Source organism: Moschus berezovskii, chromosome 18 (genome assembly GCF_049115385.1).
Source record: "Moschus berezovskii isolate FMDL1 chromosome 18, NW_MosBer_1.0, whole genome shotgun sequence".
In the NCBI taxonomy this organism is placed as follows: domain Eukaryota; kingdom Metazoa; phylum Chordata; class Mammalia; order Artiodactyla; family Moschidae; genus Moschus; species Moschus berezovskii.
In genome coordinates this window covers 37,795,057-37,810,232 of record NC_142477.1, presented here as the reverse complement: position 1 = coordinate 37,810,232, position 15,176 = coordinate 37,795,057, and the positions used below count along the sequence as shown (strand labels likewise).

The following is a 15,176-nucleotide window of genomic DNA, read 5'->3' as shown; positions in this document are numbered from 1 at the left end:
TTTGAACTGTGGTGTTGGAGAAGACTCTTGAGAGTCCCTTGGACTGCAAGGAGATCCAACCAGTCTAAAGGAGATCGATCCTGCGTGTTCATTGGAAGGACTGATGCTAAACCTGAAACTGCAATACTTTGGCCACCTCATGCAACGAGTTGACTCACTGGAAAAGACTCTGATGCTGGGAGGGATTGGGGGCGGGAGGAGATGGGGACAACAGAGAATGAGATGTCTGGATGGCATCACCGACTCGATAGACATGAGTTTGAGTGAACTCTGGGAGTTGGTGATGGACAGGGAGGCCTGGCGTGCTGTGATTCATGGGGTCGCAAAGAGTCGGACACGACTGAGCAACTGAACTGAACTGAACTGAACTAAGGGTGCTTATTTATAGGCTGAGGGGAAGTTGAGGAGGAGGTGAAGATGAAAGTGAATGCATTGATGTTTCCTGGAGTGGGGGTGAATGGCGTTTCATGGGCCAAAGGCACAGGTGGAAAATTTGGAGTCAAATACTAGAGACAGCTCATTCTCTGAACCTTCAGGCAAGAATATAAGAACGCATGTGGGAGTGAAAAAATTTGCAGAGCATTCTTGCCTGACAGCCTCTGAGAAGCATGAGGCAAGATCGTCTGTGAAGTCGAGCGAGGGCTGTAGGAGTTGAGCCAGGGATGACAGGGGACATGAACATTTAAGGCCCCGGCAGAAGCTGGACTCTGCTTTACTTGGTGTGTCAGTCTACCAGCGGTTTGAGTTTCTTTACCGCTTTTCAGCTGTCTGTTGGAGCAAAGTTCTGTGATAGCTCTGATTGGGGCTGGGACTTCACTGTTTGGGTACAGCAGCAGAAGGGCAGAAAGGGGCAGGTGAGAGTGGTTCATCTCCTCAGCCCTGTGCTCCGAGCTGGGTAGGAAGGGGAGGTGGAGATCTAAGCGGAGTGACAGATCCACAGGTCATGGGGGCATGAGGAGACTGCTGAAGTTTCCATGAGAAAGGCAGAGGCAGTGGGAATCAGAAACTGAAGAATTCCTAGCGAAGATGAGGCTTGTGGGGCTGGCCTGGGATGTGCAGGAATGAGGAGGAGGATCATAGATGAAGTTTCTGGAAGATGTGGCGATCAAGAAACTGAGAAATGGGACTTCCCTGGTGGTCCAGGGGTTAAGACTCCATGCTCCTAATGCAGGGGGCCCAGGTTCAATTCCTGGTCAAGGAACTAGATCCTACATGCTGCAACTAAGACCCAGCACAACCAAATAAGTAAAATGTTAAAAAAAAAAAGAAAAAGAAATAGAGATGCTAGTTTGTTGGGTTGTACACAGGGACACAGAAGTCAACCTCAGTGGTGGCAGAATTGGATGGTGGATAGAGGCCTCAGTGGAGGTGGTGCAAGGGCCAGGAGGTCAGCAGATGGCAAAAATGAAACGAGGCAGAGAAGCTGGTACCAGAATTGTTGAGACTAGAGGATGAATGGCCTGGATACAGCACTGGGTCAGGAGGAGACCAACCTTGAGGGAAATATAAGGAATGGAACGAAAGCAGGATTCTCGGTCTCGTGCATTTCCCTGAAGTCACAGTCCGTTCTGTGGCGACCCTTTCCTGTTTTTCCTTTGTCTCCTCAGACTTTCCGCATCGCGCCCTCAATGTGCATCACAAAACCGGAAGTTGATTTTGCGGTGGAAGTGTTTCGCTCTGCCTTAACTCAACACGTGGAGAGAAGAGCTAAACAAACATTGTGAAGAATAAAAACACCACAAGCCTCAAGAACTCCCTACTTATGTTCAAGAGCTAATCTGAGAAATTCCAAAACCAGTGGTCTTGGTTGTCAATGGTTGACTGCCTACCAGCCATGCTTGTTAGCGGAGTCCCTATTATCCCCTATTACCTTGAGAAAACCATCCTTCAGGAACGGATCTGACTCCCTAGCTCAGAGAATAAATCCTAATTAATCTGGGTTAATTACGATAACTTGACTCCCCTCTGTGGTGAATGTTTAAACCTGACATGTGACATGATTCCTCCAGGAAAATCTTCTGGTGGAGGTGCCTTCAGGGAAATGTTTCTTCATTCTCTGCTCTTCATCTTCAGAAGAGATGTCTTCTTCTTGCACCAAAGCATCAGATATCAGGGTAGGATGACTCCAACCGCAATGGCCACTTTGCAGCCTTGAGGACAAAGCTTATTTGCTGAGGTTGGAAGGTAGAGAGAAGCTGAGTTCTTAGTGATGTCAACAGGCCACTGACTTACCCTGTCCTGGAGCCACCTTACCTTCGGGCTTCTTATTATACGAGAAAATAAATCCAATAGACTACACAAGTCTTTTTAATTTTTCTCTTATTACAATCTAAGCATCCTGAGAAATGAGGCAGAAAATACTCCACGTAGATAAACTGTCCTGTCCTTTGACTCCCTTAAAATGTCTATTAGAGTCTTCTTTGTCTCTGCTGCCATCATCTTACCCTGGACTAAATTCTCATTACTCCTATTTTTTTAATACTGTGTCTGAAATTATTTATAACAAGACTTATAGCAATCTACACATATTTTTATACTTTCTTTTTTTTAATATTAATTTCCATTGTGGTTGATCACAGGATATTGAATATAGACAGTTCCCTGTGCTATACAATAGGACGTTGTTGTTTATCCATTCTAAACATAATAGTTTAAATCTACCAACCCCCAAACTCCTAGTCTATCCCCTCTGGCTTCCCTTTGGCAACCGAAAGTCTGTGCTCTATATGTCTAGGAGTCTGCTTTCATCTTGTAGATTCCTATTAAAATAGTCTCCAAGAAGTTCCCAAACTTTATCATCATTAGAATGCACATTCAGAGCACTGCTTTTCCATACCTGTGTACCACTTGTCTTAAAATTGACTTAATAGGGCTTCCCTGGTGGCTCAGTGGTAAAGAATCCGCCTGCCAATGCTGGAGACACTGTTTGAAGATCCCACATGCTGCGGAGCAACTGAGCCCCTGTGCCACACCTATTCATCCTGTGCTCTGGAGCCTGGGAGCCACAACTACTGAAGCCCAAGCACCCTAGAGCCTGTACTCCGCAACAAGATCAGCCACCACAGTGAGAAGCCCATGCACTGCAGCCAGAGAGTAGCTCCTGCCTGTCGCAACTGGAGAAAAGCCTGTGCAGCGATGAAGACCCAGTACAGCCAAAAATAAATAAGTTTTGTAAGTTATTTTTTATAAAAGATACTGGCCAGCTGAGACCCTCTCCTTAACACAATCAGAAGAAGATCCATGAAACGGAATGGGAAGTCACTTTCTCAGTCATTCAATGTTTGTTTGAGCTGTGTCCCAGTTTGAAGTGCCATCCTAATGGTCTACCCCTGAAGTGTTTGTTCCACTGAGACATGCTACACCTCACTGCCAAGTTTGTCTCCCTCAGGCATTGACTTAAAAAAGCTTCCCTTGCACAAAACCTTCCAGTGGCTCCACACATTCCTTTAGATAAGATTAAAACCCCTGTAACAAGGAGCTCAATGCCTTCTCATAGCCAGTACCCAAAAAGAGCAAACACTTTAGAAATGCTCTGTTTGGGCACAGTGGAAAGATGATTGGATTATGGGCCAAATAACCTGAATTCTAAACTCAGTTCTCCCATGAATTGGCTATAAATGACCTTGGCAAAGACTTTTCACCTCTTTCTTACCTCCTTTTCCCAGGCATATCAGTACTTGCCCTTCCTACTTCCTAAGTGGTCCTGGGAATCAAGTAAACTAACAGATGTAAAAGTCCTTGCAAACTAATGAACCAAGCAAATAGCAATTTCTTCTTTCAAGCTACATTCCCTTTCTTTCTTTCACAATAAAATCTCCCAAGTGTAGTTTTTTTTTTTGCTCCAGTGTACTTCCTGGCCTCCTGTCATGCTTCAATAACTAGGACCTCATTCTGGCCTCTTGTTTTGGGGCAGCTACCTTCTCTAAAGGCCACTAGTGACTACTGTATGGCCCAAATCTCTTTATGGCCAAAATGTTTCCTTTGAATGTTCTTTCTAAACAACTGCTGCTTCTTGAACTGATTGCCTTAGATTCTGCACTGTGGTCCTTCTATCTCAGATGCCACCTTCTCAGTCTCCCTGGCAGCTTCTCCACTACAGGGTTCTGTCCTGGGCCATCTCTTCGTTGCTAGACTCTCTCCCTTTCAGCAACCTCATCTACTTGGGAAATTTCCCCTAACTTGACTCTACTGATGACTTGCAAATATTCATCCTATAGACTCAACCTGTTTGAAAGTGAAAGTGAAAGCCATGGACTGTGGCCTGCCAGCTCCTCTCTCCATGGAATTCTCCATGGAAGAATACTGGAATAGGTAGCCCTTCCCTTCTCCAGAGGATCTTCCCAGCCCAGGGGTCCAACTGGTGTCTCCTGCACTGCAGGTAGATTGTTTACCAGATGAGCCCTAAATCCAAGATTTTAGCTGTCTAGACGCCTTCATTTGGATGTCACCAGGACACTTCCAATTCAACATTTCTAACATAAAACACACTAAATTTCTCGCCTACAATGAATTTCTTCTTGATTAATGAAACTTTTGTCTTGGGCGCATCATTTAGGGCATTATTTTTGTCCAGGTTATCTTTTTGCCTTTCACACTGAGACAAGTTGTGACCTGGGACCCTCTGCAGCTATACTGCAATGCTTGCACCTGGACACACCCCTCCTCCAGCAACAAAATACAAAGAAATCATATGGGACTAAAAATAACTGTGTGTTTACACAATTGGGGCAAATTCTGGACAAAAGACAGAAAAAGACCAAAAAGCCCGACTGCCACTTTTGAAGAGCCTGGAGCAAAAGCAGTCTACTGTGCATGCCCCTTGTACACAGTACCACCTAATGGGTGGGCAGACCACCTAAGCCACTCCTAAACACACTGCTCCCCTTACCCCATATAAGGAATAATCTCACTGTCACCTCAGGGAGCGAGCTAGCAAGGCTTATTTGCTCTCTCACTCCCCTCTGCTGCAGCAGGGGCCCCATTAAAGACTTGCCTGAATTTCTTGTCTGGCCTCTGATCAATTTCTATTGATTAAGGAGGCCAAGAATCCTCCTTGGTCACAATATAATAACTCTCATAAATAATTTCTTCAGTGTAAGTTTTCCGATATGGCCCATTTATACCAAAACTACTTTAACTTGGGTCATCATTCTCTCTCCTGAATGATTTCAGTTACCTCCTAACTGATATTCTGGACTCCTTCCCAACATATTGTCTACATTGATTCAAAGTCAGTTAATTAAAGAATAAATATGATGACATCTCTCATCTTATGAAGGCTTTGAGGGCTCCTTATTGCCCATGAAACAAAGTCCAAATTCCAACTATTATGGCATTCAAGAGCTTTCACAGTTTGTCCCCTAAGTTTTCAAGCTCCCTGTTTTCTTTCCATGTCATGGATATTGTTTCTTTGCATCTATAGTTCACTCTACTTGGAACATTTTTCTGGTCTTCTTTATCAGTGAAAATTGAGGGATCTGGGAGATTGCACAAGAAAGACAACCCTTCCTTCTGTGTTCTTCTTCAAAGCCTTCCCATTTCCAATATTTCTTTTCTTTCCAGATAAAGAAAAAGGGGAAAACATTGAAAATAATGTTTACATCAACCATTTAGAAATTTAATATAATGAAGAGAAAAAATAAAACACATTTAAAACAAAATACAAACTTCAAAAAAGTTTTCAGGCTTAGGCCAAGATCCCTGCCATGCAGGACACCCTGTCTTGGAAGAAGGGGCCTGAGGGATTTAATTCATAGAACATATTCCTTGTGGCTTCCTGAATCCCACAGGATCTTGTGTATATCTAGGACTATACCTTGATAGTCTCCCACCTCCTGGAGTCCTTGTAGAGTAAAAGCAGAAATGGAATTCTGAACCATAGCCTGGTTCTAGGCTTCATTTATTGACCATGAAGTCTTCATGAGTCTATCCAAGTGCTTTGGTCAGGATAAGCAGCTCCTCTTTCTTGAAGAGCATTTGGTGCCATCAGAGGCACCGAGCAGGAAGGGCAAGCATTGTGTCCTTAGAACAAGTATTCATTTCTTTCACTGGTTTATACACATGATGGATTCCTAATTCTTTCCATCTGGAGCCATGGGTAGGAGTTTAGCACCATCATTTCTTGCCCTTCCATTTTCTGCTCTACCCACAGGAGGTGGGATGTAAGCCAGCTTACATAAGGCAAGAAATCCACATGCTTGCCAACTCTTTTCTATTTCCTTTCTTATTGAAACTGCCTAAAGTGAAGGTAATGAACACTCAGCTGAAGTAAACCTTTTTCCTCCACAAGGAACATATTGACAGTTAATCATGTGATGAGAATATAATATTAAAATGTTGGCAGTTGTTTAAAACCCTTGAAATGACAATCCACTCAGGAGGGAGTAATTAAAAAAAAAACATGAAGCTTTGATTATACCATTAATAATAATAATTTTAAAGAGATGTCAAATAACACTGATAAACGAGTAATACAGCAATAAACTATGTTCTTCTTTGTGTTTCAGTGTTCCATTTTTTACATCAATGTAGTTTTAACTTTCCAGTAATTCAAAATAACCTCCTAAGGTGTCTGTAATCTATGGGAGGACTTGATTCTTCTTCCTTTAGATCTCACTTAAATCATTAGCATTGGCCACTTCATCACCACTTCATGCTGGAGCATCACGGTCATGTTTCGAAAGTAGATTTGAAGTTTCTGGGCCCTGTAGCAGCACATTGCTCTGGTTACTTTAAAGCTGAAGCCACATTTCCAACTAAGGGACAAACAGTAAACATGGCACAGCTTTGCCCGTTAAAACCAGGCATAGTTGTAGACCACAAGTTATCTCAGCAAAAACGAAAGGGCCACCAAACTCACTCAGTAAGAGTGAAGACAGAACCAAAGGCTCAGTTATGCCAACCCCTTTGGGTTTAGTTCAGATAATGTAGGCCAACCTTGTGTGACTGGTGACAGACGTAAGGAGTGTTTGCAGAACTGGCAACGTTGTGCTAGTAATCCAGGATGGAGAATGTAGAGACGTCAAGAACATGATTTCATCAGGAACTGGTTGCGGAGGGTCCTTGCAGACAGCAAGCAATGAAAACACACACTTTTAATTAGATGAGACAAAATTATGTGACAGAGGGAGACTGAACAAGTTCTCCATGTGTTTTGTCTTGGGCAAATTAACCTCTCTGAGCTGAAGTTTCTTTGGGTCCAAAAAAAGAGGATAGTATAGTATAGGCACATGGGACCTTTGGGAGGATTTAAATAAGCAAATACACTGGCAGCTGCTCAGTGAATACTAACTCTTTCTTTAGCGTCCCTTTCCTTTTGACACAGAACTTGCTTAGCTGCACTTGGCTCTCACCGTCTGAGAAAGATGTCAATACCTATGGAGACATCTTACCTCTTAACCAGACTGTAAACTCCTGGTGACCTTGTCTTCTCCATCCTCATATACATAAAGCCTAACGCAGTGCCCCTCACAGAAAGGCAAAAACTAACACCTCAGAGTGCTGTGTGCATTTTATCAACAGATGCTACAGTTACCAACAGCTTAAGGCAGCAATTAACTTATCTGAAATAAACATTTAGCCGTCTGATAGGGGCTTGTATGTGGTATTCAGAAATATAAATTATATATATTGATAAACATATAATATTTATAAATGTATATATGAATAGGAACAAATAATATATAAAGAAATCTCTATTTAGAAATATATATATATATATATATATATATACACACACACACTTAGATCTTGGTAATAAAGCACCAGAGGTAACTTTAGAAAGAAAAGGAAGCCTCGTGTGGATGAATTGTGAGGCTGTACTATCCATAGGCTTCCCTGGAGACTCAGATGGTGAAGAATCTGCCTGCAATGTTGGAGGCTCATGTTTGACCCCTGGGTCAGGAAGATCCCCTGGAGAAGGAACTGGCTGCCCACTCCAGTATTCTTACCTGGAGAATCCCATCGACAGAGGCGCCTGGCAGGCTATAGTCCATAGGGTCACAAAGAGTCAGACATGACTGAAGTGACTGAACACAATATCTGCAGGAGGAATCTAGAGGGTTCTTGGGCATCTCGTATTCATTTTCCAAGGGGACTGCAATTCTCTGTACTCTGCTTAGGCCCCTAGTTCACACCCCTGGCCTTCTTATTCTCAGTAAGTGATGGTCCTTTATCAGAAAAACACTGAAATTATCCAGCAAGAATTCTGATCACATCACTTTCCTGCTTAAAACCTACAGTCTAATGTCCTCCTACTAGTCTTTCTCTTGCTGGCATCCAGGCCTGGTGGCCCTGCTCCTTTCCCTGACTTCTGCATGCCTGTTTTCCCCCCACAATGCCCCCGATCCTGATCCCAGGGCTGCTTCACCATGCTCTCTCTGCCGGGAGACCATAGGCTTTTTCACCAGCTACCTCTTCCTCAGCCTTCACAGAGCCAGGCATGACATTCACAGTCAGGCTATTTTACATAAAACCTACACCTCAGCACACATCTATTCTTCAGGCTCTTGTAGCTTGAATTGTTCTTTCTCTTCTGAATTTTCAGCTTCTACATTCTTTTTCTTCTTTCTCTCAGCCTAAAAACATACCTCTCTCTCCATTAAAAAAAAAAAAAAAAGTCTTTCAATTGTAGATCTTTTTCCTAAAAAGCTGCTAAGAAAAACTCCTGGGTACTGCTGCATCACTCCCTCACTGCCCCTCTCCCAGTACCCCACAAGCTGACTTCTGAGAAACGTTTCTTGCGAAAGTGACCTACAACCCCTGTGATGGTGAATTTCCTGTGGCAACTTGACTGGGCACTTGGTGCCTAGACCACTTATGAAATGTTCTTTCTGGGCATGTCTGTGATGGGGTCCCTGGAAGAGACTGGCATTTGCATTGCTGGGTTGAGTGACGCAGATGGCCTGCCCAAGGTGGGTGGGCATCACACAATGCGTTGAAGACTTGAACAAGAGGGTGGGGAAAAGACTGGATTTTCCCTCTCTGCCTGACCACTGGTGCTGGGCAATCCATCTCCTCTGTCCTCAACACACTTGGTTCTCAGGCCTTCAGACCCCAACGGAAACCTATGCAATCAGCCCCTGAGGCTCTCGGGCCTTCAAACTATACCAGCCTGCGGACAACAGACCAGGGAACTTCTCAGTCTCCATAATCACATGAGCCAATATTTTATAATAAATGTAAATTTGGATAACATATGGATATATAGATATACAGCTCTCTTTTTAACTACTAGCTGTGTACATTATTATACACCTTATGTACACCATACACTTTATACACATATGCATATCATTATATACATAGCTATGTGAGTATGTGTATAAATATAGCTCCCATTGATTCTGTTTCTCTGAAAAATCCTAATATAACCTTCTAACTGCCAAATTCAGCCCTCACCTCACCTAGAATCTCTGTGGCAGATGAGATTATTTTCATCTCCTCCTATTTTTTTAATGGTTCCATGACCTTCCAATCTCATAGTATCTCTTTGGGTATCCCAGGTGGCACTAGTTATAAAGAACCCAGCTGCCAATGCAGGAGACATAAGAGATATGGGTTCGATCCCGGGAGGGCATGGCAAACCACTTGAATATTCTTGCCTGGAGAATCCTATGGACAGGAGCCTGCAGGCTACAGCTGATAGGACTGCAAAGAGTCAGAAATGACTGAAATGACTTGGCATGCAGGCACTATCTCTTTAGTCCTTCTCATTCTCCTGCATTCATTTTGGTTCAGTTTCCTTTTTAATGCTGGTGGACCTGCTGGACTTTTATCTGGATCTCTTTTTTCCCCTCTCCATATACTTTATCTGTGTGATCTCATCCATTATCCATGATGGCTTTACTTCCTAGATGCTGATGATTCCCCAGCACATGTCCAGGGCAACCTCCTTCTGGCCTACAGATTCACATCGTCAGCAGCTCCTTGAACATTTTTGCTAGGTATCTACTGTGTTTTCTTCCTCCCCTGGAGCACATATGCTCTCCTGGCCTCAGGAGACATTGATTGTGCCCACTACCTTCTTGCCATGAGAGCCTGGCACCAGTAATCACCACCCCCCAAGTCAGTCTTAACCAAAATTCTGATTCTTGCATGCCCCCCCTGCCATCCTTTTGCGCTGCCCCACTCCCCCTAATCAGAGCCTCCTTGCCTCCTCTAACTATCAGCCCATCCCTGGCTGCCATGAGTGACTGGGAGTCTCATGGCTGGTCTTTGGCACACTTAGGGCCCTCCTTGCCCTACTCATTGCTCTGTTCCCTTCCTTGTCTCATTGCCCAGCTTGAAAGTCATTACCTCATCCTCACTTATGAAGAGTTAAGCAGCTGGCCTTTCTGTTATCTAACTCCTTCTCTGCTCCAGCTAAAAAGTCCCAGCTTACAGGCATTGTTGATTGCCACTTGAGGCAAGTTTTTTTAAAGTGAGGAGGTAGGAGGAGAGAGTGAAAATTATGCCAGAAATAAAATATTAAAAAAAATTTCTTCCTGTGATGGTACTGGGGATAGGGAATGTCAGTGTAGTGAGTGAACTAAAGCAGAGCTGTCATTAAAAACCACTCTTCTGCTGGAGCTGGTGTCTAGCGAGCTCCACTCAGCACTGCCATGTAACACCAGGACTTGGCACAGGGTCCTGACCAATGCTTTTGGTGGTCCTGTGCCAATTCCATCAACCTGGGCAGGAGGGTCCTCTTTATTCTTGGTAACATCCCTGGAGTCAACTACTAGACCCTGGGAGCCATCTCCAGTAACCTCCCTGCTTCCTTCTTTCTAGCAACATCCTACCCTTCATCCTCTTTTTAGCAGGAGCATTGCTTACCTTCCCAGGAGCATTGCTTTCCTCTACCTGCTCACCTCTTCTCCTACGGCTTCAAGCAGAATCTTTAAACCCAGAGTCAACACCTCCCTTACTCCTCTAGCTCCTCCAGAGAGACTGTGGGGAGAGGAGGTGGATTTTGGTACAAGAAAGCAAGATATATTATCATTCAGCCTTTTTAGTGCAGCAAAGAAAGGAAATAGCTTAATTTCTGTATTATAGTTTTAAAGATTTGACTTTGCCACTCTTGAAAATATCTTTCAGAAATGCATGCTATCTAGATATGCAATTTTAAAAGAATATATTTGTAAGAAACTAAAAATAGAGCTACCATATGACACTGCAATGTCACTTCTGGGCATAAATCCAGAGAAAAACATGATACAAAAGTATATATGCACCCTAATATTCATTGCTGGAGAAGGCAATGGCAAGCCACTCCAGTACTCTTGCCTGGAAAATCCCATGGATGGAGGAGTCTGGTGGGCTGCAGTCCATGGGGTTGCTAGGGGTCGGACACGACTGAGCGACTTCACTTTCACTTTTCACTTTCACACATTGGAGAAGGAAATGGCAACCCACTCGTGTTCTTGCCTGGAGAATCCCAGGGACGGGGGAGCCTGGTGGGCTTCTGTCTATGGGGTCACACAGAGTCGGACACGACTGAAGTGACTTGGCAGCAGCAGGAGCAATATTCATTGCAGCACTGTTTACAATAGCCAAGACATGGAAGCAACCTAAATGTCCATCGACAGAGGAATGGATAAAGAAGATGTGGTGCATATATCCAATGGAATATTACTCGACCATTATAAAGAATGGAATAATGCCATGTACTGCAACATGGATGGACCTAGAGATTGTCATGTTGAGTGAAGTAAGTCAGACAGAGAAGGAGAAATATCTTATGACATCCCTTATATGTGGAATCTATAAAGACATGATGCAAATGAACTTGCAAAACAGAAACAGACTCACAGACTTAGAGAATGAACTCACAGTTCCCGGGGGAAAGATGGAAGGAAGGGATCGTTAGGGAGTTTGGGATGGACACGTACACACTGTTATATTTTAAATGAATAACCAACAAGGACCTACTCTATAACACATATAGCTTTGCTCAATGTTATGTGGCAGCTTGGATGGCAAGGGAGTTTGGGGGAGAATGGATCCGTGTATGTGTATGGCTGAGTCCCTTCACTGTTCCCCTGAAACTATCACAACATTGTTAATCAGCTATACCCCAATAAAAAACAAAGTTTTAAAAAAAATAAAGGAAAGTTAAAAAATTTTAAACAAATAAAAAGAATATATTTTTAAAAGAAGAACAAAGTTGGAGAACTAACATTTCCTGATTTCAAAACTTACTACAAAAGCTACAGTAATCAAAACAGAATGGTATTAGCACAAAGATGACGCAGAGACCAATAGAATATAACAGAGAGCCAAAAGTAAACCCTTGTGTATAGTTAGTTAGTTAGTTCAGTCACTCAGTCATGTCTGACTCTTAGCGACCCCATGAACCACAAAACGCCAGGCCTCCCTGTCCATCACCAACTCTCGGAGTTCATTCAAACCCATGTCCATCGAGTCGGTGATGCCATCCAGCCACCTCATTCTCTGTCGTCCCCGTCTCCTCCTACCCCCAATCGCTCCCAGCATCAGAGTCTTTTCCAGTGAGTCAACTCGTCGCATGAGGTGGCCAAAGTATTGGAGTTTCAGCTTTAGCATCAGTCCTTCCAATGAACACCCAGGATTGATCTCCTCTAGAATGGACTGGTTGGATCTCCTTGCAGTCCAAGGGACTCTCAAGAGTCTTCTCCAGCACCACAGTTCAAAAGCATCAATTCTTCAGAGATGAGCTTTCTTCACAGTCCAACTCTCACATCCATACATGACCACGGGAAAAACCATAGCCTTGACTAGACGGACCTTGGTTGGCAAAGTAATGTCTCTGCTTTTTAATATGCTATCTAGGCTGGTCATAACTTTCCTTCCAAGGAGTAAGCGTCTTTTAATTTCATGGCTGCAATCAGCATCCACAGTGATTTTGGAGCCCAAAAAAATAAAGTCTGACACGGTTTCCACTGTTTCCCCATCTATTTCCCAAGAAGTGATGGGACCAGATGCCATGATCTTCATTTTCTGAATGTTGAGCTTCAAGCCAACCTTTTCACTCTCTTCTTTCACTTTCATCAAGAGACCTTTGAGTTCCTCTTCACTTTCTTCCATAAGGGTGGTGTCATCTGCATATCTGAGGTTATTGATATTTCTCCCGGCAATCTTGATTCCAGCTTGTGCTTCTTCCAGCCCAGCGTTCCTCATGATGTACTCTGCATATAAGTTAAATAACCCTTGTGTATATGATCAATTAATTTTTGACAAGGATGCCAAGACCACTCAGTGAAAAGAGGATAATCTTTTCAACAAATGGTGAGGGTTATGAGGACCGGTTATCCACAGGCAAAGGGATGAATTTGAATCCTTCCCTTGCGACACATACAAAAATTAACCCAAGATGAATTAAAGTTAATCAAACCTAAGGGATAAACTATAAAACCCTTAGAAGAAAATATAGGTACAAATCTTCACGACATCAGATATGACAATGATTTCTTAGATAAGACAAGAAAAGAAAACTTTACAACTATTGTGCATCAAAGTGCACTGTCAATAGAGTGAAAAGGCAGGCACGAAACGAGATAATATGTTTGTAAAATCTTATATCTGATGAAGGCTAAATATCCAGAATATATATTTTTAAAAAACTTACAATTCAACAACAAAATGATTCAGCTCAAAAACGGACAAAAGACTTGAATAGATATTTTTCCAAAGATGAACTACAAATGACCAATAAGCACATAAAAAAAACACTCAACATCATTAGCCATTATGGAAATACAAATCAAAACCACAGTAAGGTACCACTTACACCCATTAGGATGGCTACTATTTAAAAGAATAAAACAAGTGTTAGCAAGGATATGTCAAGATTGGAACTCTTGTGCATTGCCGTTGGGAATGTTTTCCATTATGGAAAACTGTATGGCAGTTTTCCAAAAAGTTAAACAGGATTACCGCATGAGTCAGCAATTCCACTTCAGGGTGCAGATCCAAAAGAATTGAAAGCAGGAATTTCTAGCATCTGTTTGCACAACCATGTTCATAGCAGTATAATTTACATAGCCAACAGATGGAAACAACTCAGATGTTATCACTGGATGAATGAATAAACATGTGGTACAATCCCAAAAGTATTCTGTTTTGAAAAGGAAGAAAATTCTGATACACACTGTAACATGGATGAACCTTGAAAACATTATGCTGACAAGCCAGTCACAAAAGAATAAATACTGTACAAATATTTATATGAAGTACCTAGAGTAGGCAAAGGGCGATAATTTTGCGGGAAGACCTGACTGCATTCTCTCTTGAGGTATGGCTGTGATAATACTGATAGAATTACACTTGCAGTTAATTAAATTTTAAAGAAAATAAGACACTGGGTCTAAGAAGCTGAAGTTTCCATTTGAAAATGGTTCATGGGGTCAAAGCAGAGGGCAGCCTCCACTAAGTGTTTCTGTTCCCCTCTAGCCCTCCAGTGTAGAGTGATTTCAGAGCTGGCCCCCGGAAGTACAGAGTGGGTTATTCAGTTCAGTTCAGTTCAGTCGCTCAGTCGTGTCCGACTCTTTGCGACCCCATGAATCAGCACGCCAGGCCTCCCTGTCCATCACCAGCTCCCGGAGTTCACTCAAACTCACCTCCATCGAGTCGGTGATGCCATCCAGCCATCTCATCCTCTGTCGTCCCCTTCTCTTCCCGCCCCCAATCCCTCACAGCATCTGGGTCTTTTCAAATGAGTCAGCTCTCCCCATCAGGTGGCCAAAGTATTGGAGTTTCAGCTTCAACATCAGTCCCTCCAATGAACACCCAGGACTGATCTCCTTTAGGATGGACTGGTTGGATCTCCTTGCAGTCCAAGGGACTCTCAAGAGTCTTCTCCAACACCACAGTTGAAAAGCATCAATTCTTCAGTGATCAGCTTTCTTTATAGTCCAACTCTCACATCCATACATGGCTACTGGAAAAACCATAGCCTTGACTAGATGGACCTTGGTTGGCAAAGTAATGTCTCTGCTTTTTAATATGCTATCTAGGTTGGTTATAACTTTCCTTCCAAGGAGCAAGCGTCTTTAAAAATTTCATGGCTGCAATCACCATCTGCAGTCAAATTCCACTGTTTTGCTCTTGAGGGAGCAGATAATAAGTGTCAAATGGTGGAGGAGGTCAGGGGAAGAAACACTTGCTTTGACTGAGGGAAATCTTCCTGGAAAAGGAATCACTTAAATAATATTGCTTGA

The 15,176-nt window shown here is 43.0% G+C and overlaps 1 protein-coding gene across 1 annotated transcript in view; it reads left to right on the top strand.

The window, feature by feature from the left end:
* AGXT2 (alanine--glyoxylate aminotransferase 2) overlaps positions 1 to 1,958 on the top strand; it is a 44,832-nt gene extending 42,874 nt beyond the window's left edge. Inside the window, exon 14 of the mRNA XM_088845564.1 lies at positions 1,608 to 1,958. Coding sequence (XP_088701690.1) covers positions 1,608 to 1,724 — 117 coding nt within the window. The 3' untranslated portion in view covers positions 1,725 to 1,958. The remainder of the gene's footprint in view (positions 1 to 1,607) is intronic.
* The last annotated feature ends 13,218 nt before the right edge of the window (positions 1,959 to 15,176 follow it).